General features: G+C 39.1%; 1 protein-coding gene across 6 annotated transcripts in view; it reads right to left on the bottom strand.

Moving 5' to 3' along the window:
- Window positions 1–19,821, bottom strand: part of ZNF236 (zinc finger protein 236) — a 199,259-nt gene that overhangs the window by 89,858 nt on the left and 89,580 nt on the right. For all 6 annotated transcript variants that reach the window (XR_007355241.2, XM_048840075.2, XM_048840076.2 and 3 more), the window contains 8 exons: window positions 15,191–15,335; window positions 12,936–13,196; window positions 12,355–12,605; window positions 11,553–11,654; window positions 5,221–5,372; window positions 3,618–3,721; window positions 994–1,145; window positions 606–818 (listed from right to left, as the gene is read on the bottom strand). Coding sequence is in view for 5 of the 6 variants with exons in the window: in XM_048840075.2 (XP_048696032.1) it covers window positions 606–818; window positions 994–1,145; window positions 3,618–3,721; window positions 5,221–5,372; window positions 11,553–11,654; window positions 12,355–12,605; window positions 12,936–13,196; window positions 15,191–15,335 (1,380 nt within the window). In the remaining variant the exon portion in view is untranslated. The remainder of the gene's footprint in view (window positions 1–605; window positions 819–993; window positions 1,146–3,617; window positions 3,722–5,220; window positions 5,373–11,552; window positions 11,655–12,354; window positions 12,606–12,935; window positions 13,197–15,190; window positions 15,336–19,821) is intronic.

The following is a 19,821-nucleotide window of genomic DNA, read 5'->3' as shown; positions in this document are numbered from 1 at the left end:
TACAAGTCACTTTTTTTAGAGTAAAACTGCACTTTAAAATGCAGAAAACACTGAAAGTCCCCAAAAAATCCACTCTTGTGAGATCTTGAATTCATGGAAGTGCCCACACACATTTCCAATAAAAAGTGAGCTTTTTTCATTCCATATGATATGAATGAAAATAACCTTTTTTTAGCTAGAGATTGTAGCCAGAAAAAGAGCAAGTTGACAGAATGTGAAAGGAAGATCTTAGTCAAAGCAGAAATATGAAAAATATTCTCACAAGTCACTTAATATCTGCCCCATGAAACAATTTTTAATAAATTACTGTGAGGTAAAAAGACTATTAAATACATTGGGATGGAATACGAGGTATAGATGTATTGTCAGCTATTGCTGGGTTGAATATGTCAGACCTATTCGTAAGCGTGTTCCGTTTCCTCTACTAGTTAATGACAAGGAGCAATTTTACTGGCTTATTGGGCATAGCCTTGCATCTTGAAACAAGAGGGCATAAATTACAGCACTAATATCACATGAATGCAATTTGTTGATAATCATTTTTGCCAGGTTTGCAGTCAAGATCTAGTACAGTTAAAAAAAAAAAAAAAAAAAAGGTTGTTCACCTCCTCCTCCGGCCTCTCCAGTGGCTGCTACTGCAGAGGAGACTGTTTGGTGTTTTTTCATGTGCTTTTTGCAGTGAACGGTTGTTCGGAAGCTTTCATCACAGAATGGACACTTGTAAGGCTTCATGCTCATATGAGTTGCCATGTGCCTGGTAAGGCTGCCATTGGTAGTGAAAGCAGTATTGCAAATGCTGCAACTGAATGCTTTAACGCCTTAAAGAAACAGAAAAAAGAAAGTATTTTACTTATCTGACTCACCTACACAGCGAACATTAAAAGACAACAGCAACTTCCAAAACGGAAGTCATATAAACAAATATGTATTTTCATAAGTGAGGCTTTTGTGTACACAACGAATAAACACAGTATTAAAAAGGTACTCTGTTACCTGTGTGAGTCTTCTCATGTGATTTAAGAACTCCTGAGGAAACAAATCCACGGCCACACAGCTGGCATTTATAAGGCTTCTCACCAGTGTGTGATCGCACATGCTGCTTTAAATGGCTGGATTTCTTAAAACCCTTGTTGCAATAGTCACATCTATTTAAATAAACAAATGGTAGTTTTCAGGTTGTGCTATATTGACAGTTATTATTGCCTTTTATTTGAACTCCATTGACATAAGTCATTTTTCTTTAAACAAAGGAAAAATGGCAGTGTGAGTGCACTCCTATTCTTGAATGTATGTATTTTAAATCAGGTGTCCTCAAAGTTTTCCAGATTTTGTGAAGTTTCATAGGGAGTATTTCACAACCTCAGTTTAATACAAGCAGCATTCACAGCAGTATTTTTTGTTTTACTATGGACTAGTAAGATTATGCCAGCAAAGTAGCTAAAACAATTCTGTAGGTAAACATACAGAGATATTTTCCAAATATACAGTTTTAGAAAGTATAAATGTCTCAGGTATAGACATTGTTAACTAAACCAGCGTTTCTCGCATACAGCCTCCAATCGGGGGGTGGGGGCAGAGAATCAACCCCCCCCTCCTCCTCCTCCCTCCCTATTGCTTCTGGATGCTCCGCCCTGCACCGCCTCTGGAGACAGGTGGGACATACAACCCTGAAGGATCAAATACCTGGGGGGGAGGGAGCCTTAGAAGGCTCGGACTTTGGCCCTAGGGTAGCTGGGCAGTGGGGACTTAGGGAGCCTGGCAGCGGACCAGGGCTCCAGCCATGAGGCTTCAGGTGTCAACACCTAGCACCTGGCCAAGGGGTTTCAGGCACTGACCGCCGGCTCTGGTCATGCGGCGCAGGCCTTCGGCCAGGAGGCTTCAGGCTCCTATTCCCGGTCACGCAGCAGCCACAGCGAGCTCCAATCCCTGGCTGTGACCGCGTGGCGCAAACCCGTGATCACGCAATCCGACCCTCAGCCCTGAGAGCTTGCCCTGAATGCTGACCCTGAGCTCTAATCCCTGGCCCCAGTTGCACGGCAGCAGGCTCCGGTGGATGCTGGTCCTGGATGCCAATTCCTGTGCGGCAGCGGTCACAGATCCCAAGCACCAGCCCCAGGTGCCAAACCCCAGCCCCGTGGCAGGGGTCGCTGATCCCCAGCCCTGAATGCCAAGCCCCAGTTGTGCGGCAGCAGGGTCTGACGAGTGCTGACGCCGGATGCCAACCCTGACCCCTAATCTTGGCCATGCGGCAGCAGCTGCAAACCCCAAGTGCTGACCCCCAGCCCTGACCCGTTGCCGACTCTGGGTTCTGGCGGCTGCTGGTTCTGGGCACCAATCTCTGGGTGCATATCTACAACCAAAAAGGAAGCCCTCATCAACAGATGTAACAAGGAACAGGATGGTATGGGTTCATAAGCAGAGGACTTGCTCATGATGATGCTCCATATATGCCACCGCAGCCTAGAAGGGATGACTTCATCACCACCATGGTTCTGATTGGAGGTGTGGCACAAAAATAACTGCACACTTGATTGGAACGATTCCACCACCCTAAGGTCATCAGAACATTTTGTAGTACTAGGCATATCCAAGGGATGTCTGCTCAGAATGTAAACCTATTTTAGCAAATCTTGCATGACACAAATCCTAATTCTGGGATGGGAGAAGAGGGGACTTAGATCTTTTCTCAGTTGAAGCTTTCATAGGCAATCTACCTCTTTTTTCTCCAAAGAGTGATGCTCCTTATTCTCAGAAAGCTTTTTGTCTGTCTTCCCAGAGACAGAAGCTGGATCCTTGAGTGATGGACCTCTGGATCGGACAAATCTTGAGTTCACTGAAACACTCATAGAAAAAGGTGGAACTTGTCCAAGGGGTGGGTCTAAAATACTAGGGCACTTCTGAACTCAGTCTTATGGAGTTGTTGAATAAAAACATCTGCAAACGTTCTTCCTTGGCCTCTGAAGTTCTTTTCAAGAAGAATTTACGAACGATACATTTGCTAGGGATATGGGAGTCCCCCAGACAAAACAGGACAATCACCTAACTAACCCACTCTAATTTAACATTTACAAGACCTAGAAAAAACAGTTAAGGTAAACACATCAAGTCATGGACACTAGGTAGCTCCATCTCAGTCATGGGCAGTGCCTTTATGCCCTTGGTACAGACACTCAGTGATCATACACGGTTTTGAAAGATATTGATGGCCAAAAGACTCAGATCTCAAGTGCAGAGAGCACATGAACACCAGGAGTGGGATATGTATCTTTACACACAGGTATATGGACAAACACTCTGAAGAATGTACGTTCCCACAACCATGATGCTAACTTACTGAAATCTATTTGGAATAGTTCTCAGTGGGGATTCTCCATCACTTGAAGTTTTGTTCAGAACGTTGTAGTACCTTTGTTCTCTAGGGTGAACCAAATGATCATCAACATGCCTTCACAAAGTATTTTTTATATTGACTTTCTACAAAATCATCCATCAATTTTTAGATGGCACTTCTGATTTCCAAAGCACTTAATGGTATTGGTCTTGACCACATTTAAATGGTGGTAACATAAGAAAATAAGCAAATCAAGTGATAAAGGCTAAAATGAAATATAACAGACCTGTATGAACGTCTGCTTTGATCTTCATTGTCCTCAAGAAACTGTGGGCGTTGGGCATGCAATTCAAGTTCTTCTTGTGACTGATCTTGTATGAGGCGAGTAGTCTAGAAATCAAACAGAGATCCAAGATAAAACTTAAATGCAGAAATACTAAAGTCAAGGCACAGAAGTCTGTATCACAGACTTGGGGCAAGTGTGCATCTCAAGTATTCAACAGAAATGGTATAAGAGCATAAATTTATAAATACACACAAATTCTCTAAGAATTTTTACAGTGGATCTAAACATTAACAATGAGACCAACGCTCCTCTACTGTGAAGCGAGGAGAGCAACAAAAGTGCAGAGACAGAAAAGCTACTGGGGTTTACAAAACAGGATAAACAGAGCCAGTACCGTACAAATTTCCCCTCTCACTGGGAATCCCAACTATGTCAAATCTCCAGTCAGGTCCTATTATTTGGGTCAGGTAAAGGGGAGAATCAAAGAGCAGTCACTCGAAATAGCAAGCCTCCCACCACTCAGTTGACAGCCAGGTGAAAAATAGTGCTTACAGTCTTTACTACCTTTCCATGAATGTACCCCTTTCATCGGACCAATGACAGCATAGCCTCACAGTGAGGCTGGTACATTACAAAATTTGAAGGAAAAGGAAGCTCCAATGTACATAACTAAAAAATACTCACTTAACTCCTCTGGAGATACTAAAACTCATCTTTTGAGGTTAACTGGGGGTTTTTGGCCTTACTCTGCAGCATGGGGCATGGGTCACTTGCAGGTTTAAACTACAGTAAATGGTGGATTTTCTGTAACTTGAAGTCTTTAAATCATAATTTGAGGACTTCAGTAATTCAGCCAGAACTTAAGGGTCAATTATAGGAGTGGATGGGTGAGGTTCTGTGGCCTGCATTGTGCAGGAGTTCAGACTAAGATGATCAGGATGGTCCCTTCTGACCTCAAAATCTATTAATCTAACTTTGCAGAGTTTCTCAGTCTTCTGATCCCCACCCACTATTCATCATAGGATGATATGATGTGGTTGTATATTATGCAATTTTATAGCACAGCTATCAGGAACACAATCTCAAAATAGTTATGGCATGTATTCAAGTTAGATACAGTAAGGTAATGCCAAGATTATATAATAGAAAAGCATGTCATTTGCACAAAAAAAAAAAACAAAAACCTGAGAAACATTTAAAAGAAGGCTAACCCATAAGAGTTGTTCCATAAATTAGCATAATGAATTTCAAATCTGTCTATGTAAGGTTCCTTCAATGACTCACAGTAAGTGTATCCATAGCATATATATACCTAGATTTTTTGATTTAAGAAAGGAAACTGCCAGAAAATATAAAATAAAGTGACACATTTTTATATTCCTAAACATGTGGATAGGGAAACTTATTATTTTGCCTTTTTTTTTCCAGTTTGTTTTGCTTTTGTTGTGTCTTAAAGAAAAACAACTAAGCAAGAAAAGTCTTCTTGAACTTTCCCTCATTTTCTCGGTGCTTACATGAACATCCCCTGGAAGAGGCTAATGTCTTCACAAGGTCAGCCTCACAGAATGAGCAACAATATATTCTATCTTTCACAGATACTCACCACATTAATAGTCTCTGGGTTAGGAACTTGAAGCAGATTTGGTTGATGGTAACTTGTTGAAAGAGCCTGAGACTCAAGTGTGCTTGAATCCTGTAGCTGCTGTACAGCTGAAAATTGATTCTGTTGATTGTAGCTATCATTCACTGTAAAACCTGTCATAAATTAAAGAAGGTCAAAAGCCCAGAATAATGGAAAATGTACAAAATGTAAAATGGGACAAACAAATAGTGTACTACTTATTTAAACAGTCACTTCAAAAAAAAGATTAAATAGTAATTTACAGCAGAAAACATTACACTCTTCACTAGTAAGCATAAGCAAAATGCATAAGCATTCTGGGCATCTACTAAATTTTCACAATAATAGGGTTACTTACCATTAGCTGGAGTTCTATTAGACAATCTCCTCCATAGAACAACAGTTTGAAGTTTCTTCAAGATGCCTCAATTACCTCAGAGCCATTGAAATTTTGAATTTCTTATACGTAAGCATGCATGTGTCAAACAGGTTGACCCAGCTCCCTTTATCCATGTTGATATCACGCTCCCTTACTTACACTGGAAGCCAATCACAAAGATGCGAAGCTCAGAGGGGAGTATGGCGGGTGAGTGGAGGAGATGACCCAATAGGAGAACTCCAGTTTCAGATAAAGTAACCCCATTTTCTCCTACTTTGGATCTCCTCCACATATTCCCACTCTTTAGATTATAGTAAAGTAGTGCCTTTTAAAGGCAAGTTGCAAAGTAAAAATAAAATTGTGTTTATGTACATTACTGATATATAAAGATGGCCTCAAAGATGGGTTTTCTCTGTGGTTTTTCTTTGAAATATCAGATTGTAACCTTCTTCTTTGCTGAAGGAACAAAGGAGACAGTGCCATCACAAAAGGCTAACTGAAAGCCAGGATAGTATAGCTCAGATTTCATCCTGTTATGTCATCAACATCAGACATAACCCCTTAATAACAACAACAACAAACAATAACAAAAACAAGAAAAAGAAGAGAGGATCTGATATTTCTATATAAAAAACAAGTAGAAAATTTTGGTGGAAAAGAATCAGGCCATAATTATGCATCATTAAGGAACAGTAAAGGGTACAATTTTATTTTTGCTGTGCAGTTTGCCTTTAATGGACAACAGATGAAGATTATGAAAATAATGTAGAACTGTACAAGCACATCAAATGACCACAACAACATCAGAGCCTAAACAGCAATGCTTACAAAATGTTTATAGATTACTAAGTATCATTCATTGGGATGTGTCAGATGAAAGCAGAAGTTTCCTTCCAGTCCCTCATACGGTAGTTCTCATGACAGATAAATACAGTTATCAGTATAGTAAAGTCACAAATAATTCTAGGTAGAACGTGCAACTGGCTCTAGTTCAGTTATAACGAAGCACTCAGTGTAACTGTGCAGTTTATATAACTATTTCTTTCCTAGATCAATCAAGGTTGGAAGAAAATAGGATTCAGTAACATGAAATTCAGATGCATCCCCAAGAAGAAAAGGATTCAACTTCCGAACTACAACCCCTCTTTTTTCTAATGGTCAGCTTGCTTAACCGAGGCTGTAGATCATTTATTCACCTGACTGAGGTAACTGACAGACTCAAAAGGTACCCTGAAGAACAATGCCTCCCCACATCCAAAAAAACTCAAAACAGTTGTTAAGCATACCAGAAGAGACCACCTACAAATCCAATCAAGCCAAGATAAGGTAACGTGGTATCTTTTTCCCTCGACAAGGGTGCTAAAATGTCACTATGACTGAACATCATCCGTTTCACTTCATGGTTTTACAGTAAAGGGATTATGAACATCCTGAACAATTTCCAAGAAATCCTGAAACAATCTCAAAGTTTCAAACTAAGTGCTCAGAAGGAAGATCTGTACAATCAAAGTTGTTGTTTGGTCACATTGAAGAAGTAGGCCCTGCTTGTGAAAGAAGTTCTGGACTGAATATAAACTGAAGGTATAACAAGGAGTATGAGAGACTCACATTGGTTTGCTTAATTTCTTGTATTAAGATCATATTTCAACAGTTAAGATTTTAAATTACTCTGGGAATTCAATACAGCAACTTCACTGTTCTGAAGATGCTGAAGGTATCTACTACTACTGTACTTCTACACTGCATCTATTTTATAGATGGGACTATACGGGACGAAGCAATTATGTGTCTTACCAACCGTAGCTACATATGAAGTCTGTGATAGAGACAGATATAGAGCACAGATCTCCCGGACTCTCAGTCCTGTGCTTTAATCAAAAGACCATACTCCTCTCCTGAAGACCCTTACATATCTTCTTCCTTCTCCTGACACTGAATAGGGGATTTCTGGAATTGAGTCACAGGGGCCTATTACTGGAGAATCCCTGTTCGCAGTGTGTTGTACCAGTGTTGGTCCCAGGATATCACAGAGACAAGGTGTGTGCGGTTATTTCTTTTACTTTGCCAACTTCTGTTGGTGAAAGAAAAGCTTTTGAGCTTACACAGAGCTCTTCAGTCCCTCTCAGTCCTGGATGAGATGCTACACCATTTGCAGCATGGCGATTAATTTGTGAAGCTTGCTCTTTCTTGGCTTGAGGACATCGTCCAAGAAATTTTCTTTCACTTTCACATGAAGTTATTAGAGAAACACTCTGGAAATCAGCTCATTATCAGAAAAAAAATGTCTTGCATATAAAGGACCACGGACAAACTATAGTATCCCATGAGAAATATGGCATTTGAATTTTCAGTCATGATCTGGAGTCTTCACTTCCAAAAGTGACATCCTTTGAATGGTAACAATTTTCTGGCAAAGGACTGCCTCTGAACCTCCAAATATGTCCTCAAACGAATAGAAATTGAGCATTCACACGTAGAAGCTATCAAGAAAAACTTAGTGCTTCATCATTCTGGATGTTGTCAAAACCAGCTCAAGTGAATAATGGATTATGGTGCTGGCCTATACTGCCGTCAGAGGAGGAAATCAAAACTCTTTAAAAAGTCTGAATGGCAAAAGGAAGGAAGTCTATCTGAACAAAATAGGCACCCTGTAAAAGGCTATGATCCCTACAAGAAAAATGTAATGTATGATCCTGATAGGTCTATATAGACCTGCATAGGTCTATGCCTGTTCTTTGACAAATACAGAGGGTGGTTGGTTTTTTATTTGAAGTAATAATTATGAAAATGTCAGAACACTCCAACATTGTTTTATTAAGAAATTAAACATTTAACCAATATATTTAACAAGAATTACAGCCTATAAATACCAAGGAAAGAAAAGACGATGTCTGGGACTCAGATGTCCTACCTAATTGGCAGAAAAAAAGGAACTAAGGAGCATGAAGCACAGATGCAGACATAGGGAGAGGGTCGACCAATTTAACGCATGCATCCGCGCATATGCTTACCTACCTGAAATTCAAAAAAACTGAAGGGCTCCAGGATCTTCAAGGAAACTTCAAAGAGTTGGGAATCTGTGGATGAGATTCCAAGTAGAATAGGAGAAGTCTTATACAAATGAGATTTTATCACTTTTTAATAAAACATGTTGAGCAGTATAAATTTCTGTGGTAAAAATGAATATTACTAAGACTCAAAAAACCCCAATTTTTTTGGAAAAAGCATTTACCAATCTATATTTGCCAAATGACAAGAAACACACAGAAACTGAAGCATAAATTACATAATACTTCGAAATGAAAACAGTGTAATTTCTCCATTTGAAATGAACGTCCAAAATGGAAAATCAACAACGGAAGAAAAATCAGTAATTCTGCCATTTTTTTTCCATTTGGAAAGATCTCAGATGGGATGGCCAATCACAAAATTCCAATGGACTTTAATGGATCCGGATCAGGCCTGTTTAATAAATCTAGAGACATTAATACCTTCTCTCAACTCTTTGTTACAATGCATTTTAAATAAGTATCAAAATCAGCAAAACAAAATAAAATGTTCTAAATTGTATAACACACTGAAGTAATAAGAGGCAGTTATATCTTTATAAAGGGGGCTATTTAACTAGACAAGGAACCAAATTAAAAACTGAGGAAATAAAAAACAATAGTAATTCAAACATTTATGTGTAATTAAGGAGCATCAGTAGGTATTATGTAATTAAAGTCAAAACTAAATGCCCATAAGTCCAAATTTTAGACCACCCCTCAGTCACAATCAGAAACAGATCATCTTCAAGATTTGCATGCCACATTCTATATTCCACAGGTATTTTTCTAGAAAGTTTTGTAAGAAGAAGTTTTCACATGACCCATTAAAGACTACAGGCCTTACTGTTGCAGGACCTCCATGAGGGCATGTTTAAACTACAGATTTAAGGGAGAGGAAGGCGGGCTTCTCGCCTACCCGCCAGGAGCAGAACCCTGAGTGAAGAACTGGGCAGGTACAGCCCAGCTGGGAGCAGGGGAAAGCCAGGCTTTAGCTGCCAAGCTTTCTTGTCAATTTCAGGGCTCCAATATGGAGCCGTGAAATTGACAAGACAGCGACAACCAATGTAAGTAAGACAGTGTCTATATAGACACTGTCAACCCTAACTACACCAACATAAGACCTATGCTTCTTGTGGAGGTGGAGTTATTATGTCGGTACAGTAGGGCACTTACATCAACAGGACAGGGCTGTAGTCTGTACTTAGGTTAACGTCAACCTAAATGCGTAGCGTAGACCAGGCCTGAGTCAGAAATAGGGGTAGGAAACCAGGTAGAAGTATGTCAGGGCAGAAGTCTAGGATGAGATATAGTGGGGGGTATTAGAAGACTGGGAACAGTGAGATACATGGAGCAATGGCATGAAGTAGTGCTCTCTAGTCTCTGAATGAAAGACACTGGAGAAAATGGGAAGAGGACAAGCAAGATGGGCAGAAAAGGCAGAATATCCATCCATGAGAGTTGAAAGGGACCTAGGGGTACAGAGGAGATAAGGTATGGAATGGCAGCAGAGCAGAGAGGACAAAAAAGACACACAGGTGCATACAAGGGACTAAAGTGAGGTGTTGAAAGGGTGTGGCATGTTTCAGAGGTAGGAAGAGAGATGCATGCAAGGACACAGGAGAGTACAGAGGTCTTGGGTGGGACATAAGAGTATTGGAGGAGTCCCCAGGAGATGTATCTGAGTTAAGAACAAGGCAAGAACAGAGGGGACAAGGAACCAAAAGGGAGGGAAGGAGTTTATCAACATCAGAAACTTCTAAAACTTTTGAACACTAAAAGTTTGATCTCTAGTAAAAAGCTCTTGAAGTTTTTTATGTGGATTAGAGCCTTCCTGTAATCATCTGCATCATCCACTACCCACCCCTTACCCCATCCAGGTATATATTTCCCCATCACACACATCTCTCTTCTGGACTTGCTGAAATTTGCAAAAGATGAGCCCCGCTTTGGTGGGCCTTGTAAAAGAACAGAACTTCCCTTCTGCAGACTTTATATGACAGCCATATTAAAACTTTTAGTGCTCATTCAAAGACATGACCATTCCTGAACAAAAATTTATTTAAAAAGAACTGAAGTTGAAAGTAAGTTCCAGTGGAGCGTAGAGAACATCCAAAATTATTATGCTTCCTTTAAAAAGTTATTATACAGCTTCAGAAAGCTCCAATGTTAAGGTATCTAAAATTATTAAGTCATGGATCCAGCCAGTTCTTAATGCTATTATCCTTCTCTCACTCACTCAAATACCACCAGATTTACACCACTTGCCCAACCTTGATAACACCCCACAAAACTGGCAAAAATACACGTAAACGTCAAAAAAACAAATTAATAGATGTTTGTATTTTGACTTTTGCATATAGTTTTGCAAATTTTAAAGGGCTATGGCAGTATATAAATTCGATAAACTAATGCTGTGCATTTATAGTACCTGGTGCTTTTTCATCAATAATCTCAAAGTTCTTTACAGACATTAAGAAAGCCTCAACACCTTTGTGAGGTAGACAAACATTAGTGTCTTCCATTAATTTGTTGTTTAGTTGAGACAGAAGATGTTATGAAGACTGCTCATGGTCACTCAAACTAGAAACAGAATACAAAATGCCTGACTATAAAACTCATATTGTAACCACTAGATAGAGATCATTTTAAAGGAAAATCTATATAAGTTTAAATAGCCAAAAACTCAATTTTTTCAGATTACAAGGTCTATTTTCAAAATAGTTAAGATCAGGTTTTCAGACGGTCTCCTTTTTGTGCATGCACGAATGGGACAGCTAAACACATGGTTACCCATATGCACAGAATTGAGGCTTTTAATAATTCTAACACTTTAGGGCCAAATTTACTAAGAGCTGTAATTTAAAATGTTTTTATCTATAACTAACCTTGTGATAACCCTTGCTGATCAAATGACTGCTGTGTTAAAGTTTGCTGTTCAAATTGATTGATGTTCTCCTGTAAAGCATGTTGGGATGTCACAAACCTATCTGAAATCAGGAACATAAATTCAAGAAAAGAACACATAAATTAATTAGGTAGATGTACAATTAGTGACAAATACATTTATTTAATATGTCATTATTCAAGCTTTTAAAATCTTTTTATTTTAAAATTATCTGTCAGGCACAGTCCTGCAGATTTAAATCTTTAGGTGGTATATTTTTTTTTAAAGTTTTAAGTTTTTTAATCAATTCTATTGGTCAACTACAAACAAAAACATCTCATTTAACCAAATCTACCTAACTTGTTGATACTGGCAATGGCAACTAACAAAATATTTTGTATTCTTTCCACCAGCTGTGCACATGTGCTTTGATAACAACCTGAAAAGTTGTGCTGGAAGATTGTGATTTACAAAGAAAATGTTTGCATAAAGTATTACACAGCATATTTTTGTGATATATTGTTTAGATTTGTTTGCCAAATAGAAATGGGTAAGGGTTAATATAAAATATTTTATATTTCCCAGTATATTTTACACAATTATGCAGGGTAAGAAAATTAAGTCATTTATGTAAATTTTAAGTAATTATTGTACACTTTTACAGAAAATATATGTTTTTCTAAACCATTATTTCAGATGTTTTAAAACCAAATTCATAAAAGTTTTCAAGATAAAATAATTTAAGAACTTCCCCTAAAACTGATTTTTTCTTCAGTGTAGTTTTTCATGTTCTGAATATATACCTTCATCTTGCTCTAAAGGTTGGTCAGTCAATTGTTGTCCCAGTCCTGTTTCTTCTGTGGTTACCACCTGCTGCTGGTCTAGTTCTAAAATAGCTTCCTGATCTGTTGTGACAGCTTCTGGCTGCTGCAGCTCATCACTTTCAATCTCTACTTGCATCTGAGTGGAAACATGAATGCTCTGCTGATCTACTGTTGAATCATCTATTGAAGCAGCTTGCTGGTGCTGCTGAAGCTGCTGTGCAAGCTCATACCTGAGAATGAAAGAAGAGATCTTTTATTAGCAAATGATGCACACACCTAGACACTATTTTAGCTCTTTATATGACAGTTTTACTATTTTATCATCATTTATTTGTAATAAAGTATTGCCGAGGAGCTTCGGTTATAGTCCAAGACCCATTATGCTAGATGCTAACCTGGGCTTTTTCCTAATTAATTATACCAAATTACTCTTAACTCTTTTAGAACCCAGATAATAATACATAGCTCTTAAATCAAAGCTAGGTTTCAAGGAAGTTTTAAGGATGAACTACTACTGCAATGTACTGAAAAAGAGTTAAAAAAAAAAGTTTTATACCTACCTATGAGTTTTCATGTGCTTTTTGCAGTTTAATGAAGTTTTGAACGTTTTTTGACAATATGGACACATATATGGTCGAAGATCATTATGGATCCCCATGTGTCGCCTGAGGCTACCACCCGTAGTGAAGGCCCCATTACATATAAGACACTTAAAAGCTTTCAATCCAGTATGAGTTCTAATATGCGCTTTTAGCACTCCAGCCGAGACAAAACCTCTTCCGCATTGAGAACACTTAAATGGCTTCTCACCAGTGTGTGATCTTTTAAAAAAGATAAAAAAAAAGCAAAAACACAAATTGGGTTTGATTTCTCAATGTCATCAACAGCAAAATAAGAAAAAACGTAACCAAAGAGCATCTAACATTTTGTTCAACAAAACCTGAAAATATAAGCTAAAAAATGGTTATATAATTACACTTAAGCACGTAATTATGGCAGAGTTGGTAGAAACTTCTTGCTTATAGCTTTGCCAAACTTAAAATATTTGAGCTGAAATTCTGCATGCCAACCTTCTGCCTAAGGCTGATTATTAAGCATTACTACAACTTCCACTGGAAAATTTCAGCTAAAACAATTCAGCCATTTCCAAGAACGAGGTCAGGAAAAAATGCTGGTGATCTTTTTTTGACCTCTAGTGCCACCATGCTTTGGAGCAGGGACTTGAAATTGGGCCGGGGGTAGCCTTTATATCCAGGATATGCCTTTTGCTGTTCCCTTGACAATACATGCAAATTTAGTAAAGTCTTTGAAAAATCTCAGTTTGCAAATGCTCAGTTGAGACTTGCAGCTAAATTCCCTGAACATTTTGTCCACACTGAGCGTGCTCCAACTCTGGGCTGAGTAGGCCCTGGGCTGCTGTGAGCTGAAAGCAGGAAGACTGTCTCTTCTGTGTGCACACCGCCGTCCCCAACCTGGTTAGGTCCAGCAGCTCCCTGATTAAAATGCAGAGCCAGAAAGGGATGGAGTGGGAGAGCAGATTGGGAGAAGGAACGAGGGCACGGAAATGCAACTAAGAATTAGTGTGTTGAGACTGGGAGCCAGTGGGTGAAGGTGAAGACCGAGATCAGATGAGGAGCTGATGGGGAGGGAAACCGAGACCAGCTGTGCAAGGAGACCGGGGCTTCTATGAGAAGTGTGAGTGGTAGAGAATGGAACTGGAACTAAGGAGACATGACTGGAGCAGGCACAATTTGGAAGCGATGGGGCACAAAGGATCAATCTTGCGGGAGAGGGGAAGTAGAATGTTGCAGAAGAGTGTGACTACTACAACACACTCCCCTACAGAGTCTGGAATGGAATCCAATACTCCTGAGTCTCACCATTCCTCTATCAGTAAATACCTGTGAAACCTACTGGCAAAATGTATGACTCATCCCCTACTAGTTCTGATCCACAGAGAGGATGACAACCTACTATTGCTGTGAGTAATTCAGTTAGCTCAAAAGGCAGAGGTCTGTGTAGTGGATCTAAAGGTTTAAACTCTGCAGATGAACCATGTGGGTGCCAATATAATGACAAATGAAAATTTGTTTTTTCAATTTGCTTTAGTTTTTAAAAACAAAGAAATTACACACACAGCGCCATACATACAAAGCCGATCTTAAAAGAACATTAAGGTTGTACGGTCAAGCACTAAAAAGTTTGGAAATGCCAGAATTAAGATTGCCTGTTTAATCTTATGGTCTTTAATTACATAATCAGATTTTTCCCGCAGGAATCATACTGCGTACATAATGCATACACAAAATTATTTCTTGAATTGAACTTCAATCAAACCACCAGTAAGAAAATATGCACTGATAACCACTAGCTGTGAAATGTGCATGCAGTTACAAGGCCAGTTTCCTTTTCTAATTATAACAGTTAAACACATAATTTGCCCCTTTACCATAAACTCACTCAATTTGTGCAGTAAATGTCCATACAACTGCTTGCACATTTTTATACGTAGTTTAGAAAAATCCGGCGCTTAAGAGTCAATAGGATAAATTCTGCACTAATACCCCCAAGCAATCCCACTGATATTGATGGCAGTGCACAGAGTACAAGTTAGCCAAAAATCTGGAGCAACCTGACTTCTTAAATTAATTCTGTAGTTTCACTAGCTAAGGACAGCAAAATAGTAAAGCTGAAGCCTTAGCAAAGAGTCCTATATAAACACCTCCTACAAATTATTCTTCCATTTTAACTGTCCTCACATTAAATTACTTTTATTAAATACACTTATTTCCTTTCTATTTTGTGTTTATTTTACCTGATATGTTGCTTAAGGTGGCAAGATTTTTTATATGCTCGATTGCAGTAATAACATTTGTATGGCCTGTCTGCTTCATTTCCAAAACTATTATTAAAATAACTTTGGAAAAACTGGCTATTCCTTGGGATTGGCTGGATAAGACCTGCAAATATAAAACAAAAAACAAAATGGGATCATTTGGTAAAGCTGCAATGGTATAAAGAGATTAACCACTTTTAAAAACAATACATATTAAATATAGTAAATCGGTAGTAACAGACACCTTTACAGTATCTTTTTAAAATTACATGTGGTATCTTAGCTGCACAGTTCCTTCTAGCACTAATGGCTCTAGTCCCTTACAGTAATCCGCAAATATAATCCTATGAGTCCACATAAGACATTTATTTCCAACAAAATCCAAAATAAGTTCAATAAAATGCAAATTATTTACTAATTCACTACCAACTGACTTATACAGGGATCTTATTTCAGTCATTTCACATGACACTTAATGAGCTAGGTTTCATTTTATCCTACTGCTGTGTAATTTTGTTACATTAAATTTAATTGGAAGAGTTTATATAAGTGATACCCCATCACTGTAGCACTGGTCTTCCTCACATTACATAAAACCTACATTTGAAACAGAGAATGGAAATTACCAATGCTTGTTTGCCCAATATCTACCTCCACTAATTGGTGGTTATCTTTTCAGTGCCGCCAGAAATTCATTGGGGAAAAAAACAACCTTATTTAAACAGATACTGTTTATACACTGTACCCTGAAGACAGACAACTTCAGCTCTGCAAAATGAGGAGCGTTCCTGCTACTAACTGTCCAAGTCTTAGTCTTAGAAAATTCACAAAAGAACCCCTTCCCAAATGACGTGACAGAATGTGGGGTAGTAGCAGATGTCTCAAGTAAAAAGGTCCAAACCATTCACATATCTTTGAACCGAAAATAGAGTCCTGTGCACAGCAGTAGTGTGCAATCTTGTAAAATGTTACTGTACAATTTATCTTTTTTACTAAGAGACTACATAAATCTGTTTGTGCTGCTTATATTCATAGAAATAGCCAGTTTTTGCCATCTTCTAGCTCTTTTTGCCAACTTCATTGCACTGAGACCCACTTCCAACAACAAAAATTACTACACAACCCCAGTGTCCTGTATTAACTCTAGATTCTGGAGCCTAGAATTTGGGCCGGCATTAGGGGGCGGTTAGCAGGGCAATTGCCCTTGGCCCCATTCCACAGGGAGCTGAGCGAAGCTAAGTTGCTCACGTGTTGGCTTCAGCCCCAAGCAACGGGGCTCACGCTTCAGCTTCCACCCCCGGCAGCAGGAAATCTACCACCACCCCTGGAGATCCCATTAAAAAAACTTGCAACCCACCTTTGGGGTCACTACCCACAGTTTGAGAGCAGCTATTCTAGCTCTTCATCCTGCCCACCCACCATTCTGCCTTTCTTCCTTACAGGTGTTTTATTTCTCCCCACAAAGGAAAGTTCAGAGTGTTTCTTTTGCCTGGCTGCATACTGCTTACCTTGAAGGTAAGAGCACGAGAGGAGAGGAACATCCTTTGGGATTAAAAACAGCAGCTAAGAAAAGACTATGTGACCAATTAATTTCTTTTAGCACTGTTTTGTGGGGTAGAACCAGGAGAGGTCTACAGAAGATGATCTGGGTCTTCTAAATCAAGCAGGAACAGAGCTGCACTTGGCAAATGCTTTTCCTGCTGTGCAGTTCCTAAACCTTGATAGAAGTGGAACTCCTCTCAGTAGAGACTTAACAACTATAGATGGCAGTCACCTCCTGCTGCAAACCTATCCTTGCCCCTCTCCAAAATAGTGCTTCTATCCCCTTTCTTGCAGCTTAGGATCCATGGAGCTACCATATCAAATTTTAAACTTTACAGGTAGCTCCACACAAATTAGTGTTTGGAGATCTCTCACACACACTACAGGCAGGTGTACGGTAGTGGGAAAGCATGTGCCCAGTCCACACTAGAACCATCACTCATGCTACCACTGGCATTGAACAAATATTTGGAAAAGTAATGAAAATTCCAACTGTGAACACACCCAAATATTCTCTAATTATATCTATAATTGATAAGATGAATGAGAAAACATTTGAGGTAGCCAGGAAAGACAGGACACACTTTACCCAGGATGCAGCAACTTAACTAGATATTTTTGAGAACTTATTCTTTAAAATAACATTTCTTCCCAACCAAAAGCAGGAATCAATAGTATTGGACATCAGTCAAATTCAGAAAAGTGATTGAAGTCATAATGGCACTTCTTGGTCAATACTTTAATGAAAAATACCACAGGGAACATATAAAGAAACCTGCCTTAAAATATCTGGACCCAAAAGCAAACAAATAAATAGATACATGAATAAATAAATAAAAGAATAAAATATTTTCAACAAAAAATAAAACCTACATCTTTTTAATTTTCTGTCAAGAAACAGTTTAATCATACCACCACCACCACAGAGCAAAGACATTTGCAGCTTGGAATTTCTTGACACCATTCACACAAAAGAAAATGATAGTTCTCAGAACACTTAAATGTGACTAGGGGGAAGGTGCATGTGCTACCTGTTGGAGGAGTAGCAGAAGTTCAGATTCCTACGCAGCACATTTCAAACCTAGTAAGGTGCAGGAATTACAATGTATCTGTAAAAAAACCTACTTTTCCATATATTTCACAATTCTTAACATTCAGAAATGTGCATTTTAATCAAATCAATCTAATCATTGAAGATATTTTACTACAGAACAAAATATGCTTCTATTTCTTCTTTGGTCTAAAAAATTCACTCCAAGCAAAATGCCTGGCTGATCTTATTATTACACACTAGGACTACATTTTTTGATGTAGACTAACATGATTAGTGTCAAGAGATTCTTAAAACTAAAACATGTAGGAGGGTATGAAACCAAGATGTATACCTTCCTTTTACAAAGGGAAAAAAGATTTTACAAATTGAATAGGCAAACTGTCTACTCTAAAATATTAGCAACATGTAAGAATTCTTAAAACCAATAGAAGCACAATGATCTATCAAGAAAAGCAATGATAATAGAGAAAGGATTCTATCAAAATACAAAAAGAACAAATGCATTACTGTGGCTATGGTCAGCACAATAAACAAGACAGAGGAGAAAGTGACAGATCATTAGTGAATTTAACAGGACTGGAAAGATTCATTTTGCTATATCACATATCAAAACATGACCATCTAAATTTCACAGCATTCTCAGTAACGCCCTGTTCAGTCACTGATTTGCAGTGGCAGTAATGAATTCTATAATGTTCTCAATGGGAAGAACTGACCTAAGAAGAGAAAACTGCGACCCCCGATGAGAAGAAGTCAGCACCAGGAAGTATCTCTTACCAGAGTACACCCTGTTCTTTCCTGAGTGCTTAATGGTGGACAGTACCGGGGAGCTTGATCATCTAGTGGAGCTAAGTCTCAGCTGCTTATACAAGTTTGTCCTTTTGCATTTCTTTCTCACTGACTTTCAGAAGCCATGTCCGTAGGGCCACTCCTTCCTGATGCCAAAGTATTCGGTGCGTGCCCTGAGTGAGAATGTTCTGAAGGGGGACACTGGGCAACCTCCCTGAGATTGTGACGCAGTCTCACTTCTCTGTCCTTGTTCGTCCAGGGCTCCAAGTCCCTGCAAATCTGGCAGAGTTTTCTAATGTGACTTCTACCAAGGCACTTTAGGTGAACAAGGGTATCCCACTGGCAAAGATTCATAGAATCATAGAATAACAGAGTTGGAAGGGACCTCTGGAGGCCATCTAGTCCAACCCCCTGCCCAGAGCAGGACCAATCCCAACTAAATCATCCCAGCCAGGGCTTTGTCAAGCCTGACCTTAAAAACTTCTAAGGAAGGGGATTCCACCACCTCCCTAGGTAATGCATTCCAGTGTTTCACCACCCTCCTAGGGAAAAAGTTTTTCCTAATATCCAACTTAAACCTCTCCCACTGCAACTTGAGACCATTACTCCTTGTCCTGTCATCTGCTATCACTGAGAATAGTCTAGATCCATCCTCTTTGGATCCACCTTTCAGGTAGTTAAAAGCAGCTATCAAATCCCCCCTCATTCTTTTCCATAGACTAAACAATCCCAGTTCCCTCAGCCTCTCCTCATAACTCATGTGTTCCAGTCCCCTAATCCAGTCCCCGGATTCTTTGCAGCCGGCACACAGCTTAAATCTCAGAGACTGACGCAAATCCCTGTACTGAATATTGGCAGCCTGAGAATAAGATGGAACCGATGCTCCAAGAAAACAAAGACCAAAAAAAAAAAAAAAAATAACTACCAGCAACAAAAACCACTACTTATCTAACATATACCACTAACTATGTACAGTAAGGAAGATATTTTTTCTGTAAGGAGAGAGAAACGTGCAGTAGCAAGTCAATGTCCTCTGACTACCAAACACGTGCAGTAAAAAGGAACTAGCATCTAGGGCGGGTCCATCATTTATTCCATCATGCAGCAGCATGAGGCAGCAGAAGCACCTGTGCTGCCCCCACAGGTACCACCAAGGAAAAAAACCTCCAACTCCGGTGCACTGGGTGTGCATACCTGAACTGGAAAGGACATGTGCAATCACTTG

The sequence above is a fragment of the Caretta caretta genome, chromosome 2, assembly GCF_965140235.1.
Source record: "Caretta caretta isolate rCarCar2 chromosome 2, rCarCar1.hap1, whole genome shotgun sequence".
NCBI lineage: Eukaryota > Metazoa > Chordata > Testudines > Cheloniidae > Caretta > Caretta caretta.
Note: the sequence above shows the minus strand (reverse complement) of the source record. Positions and strands in the feature narration are given on the sequence as shown.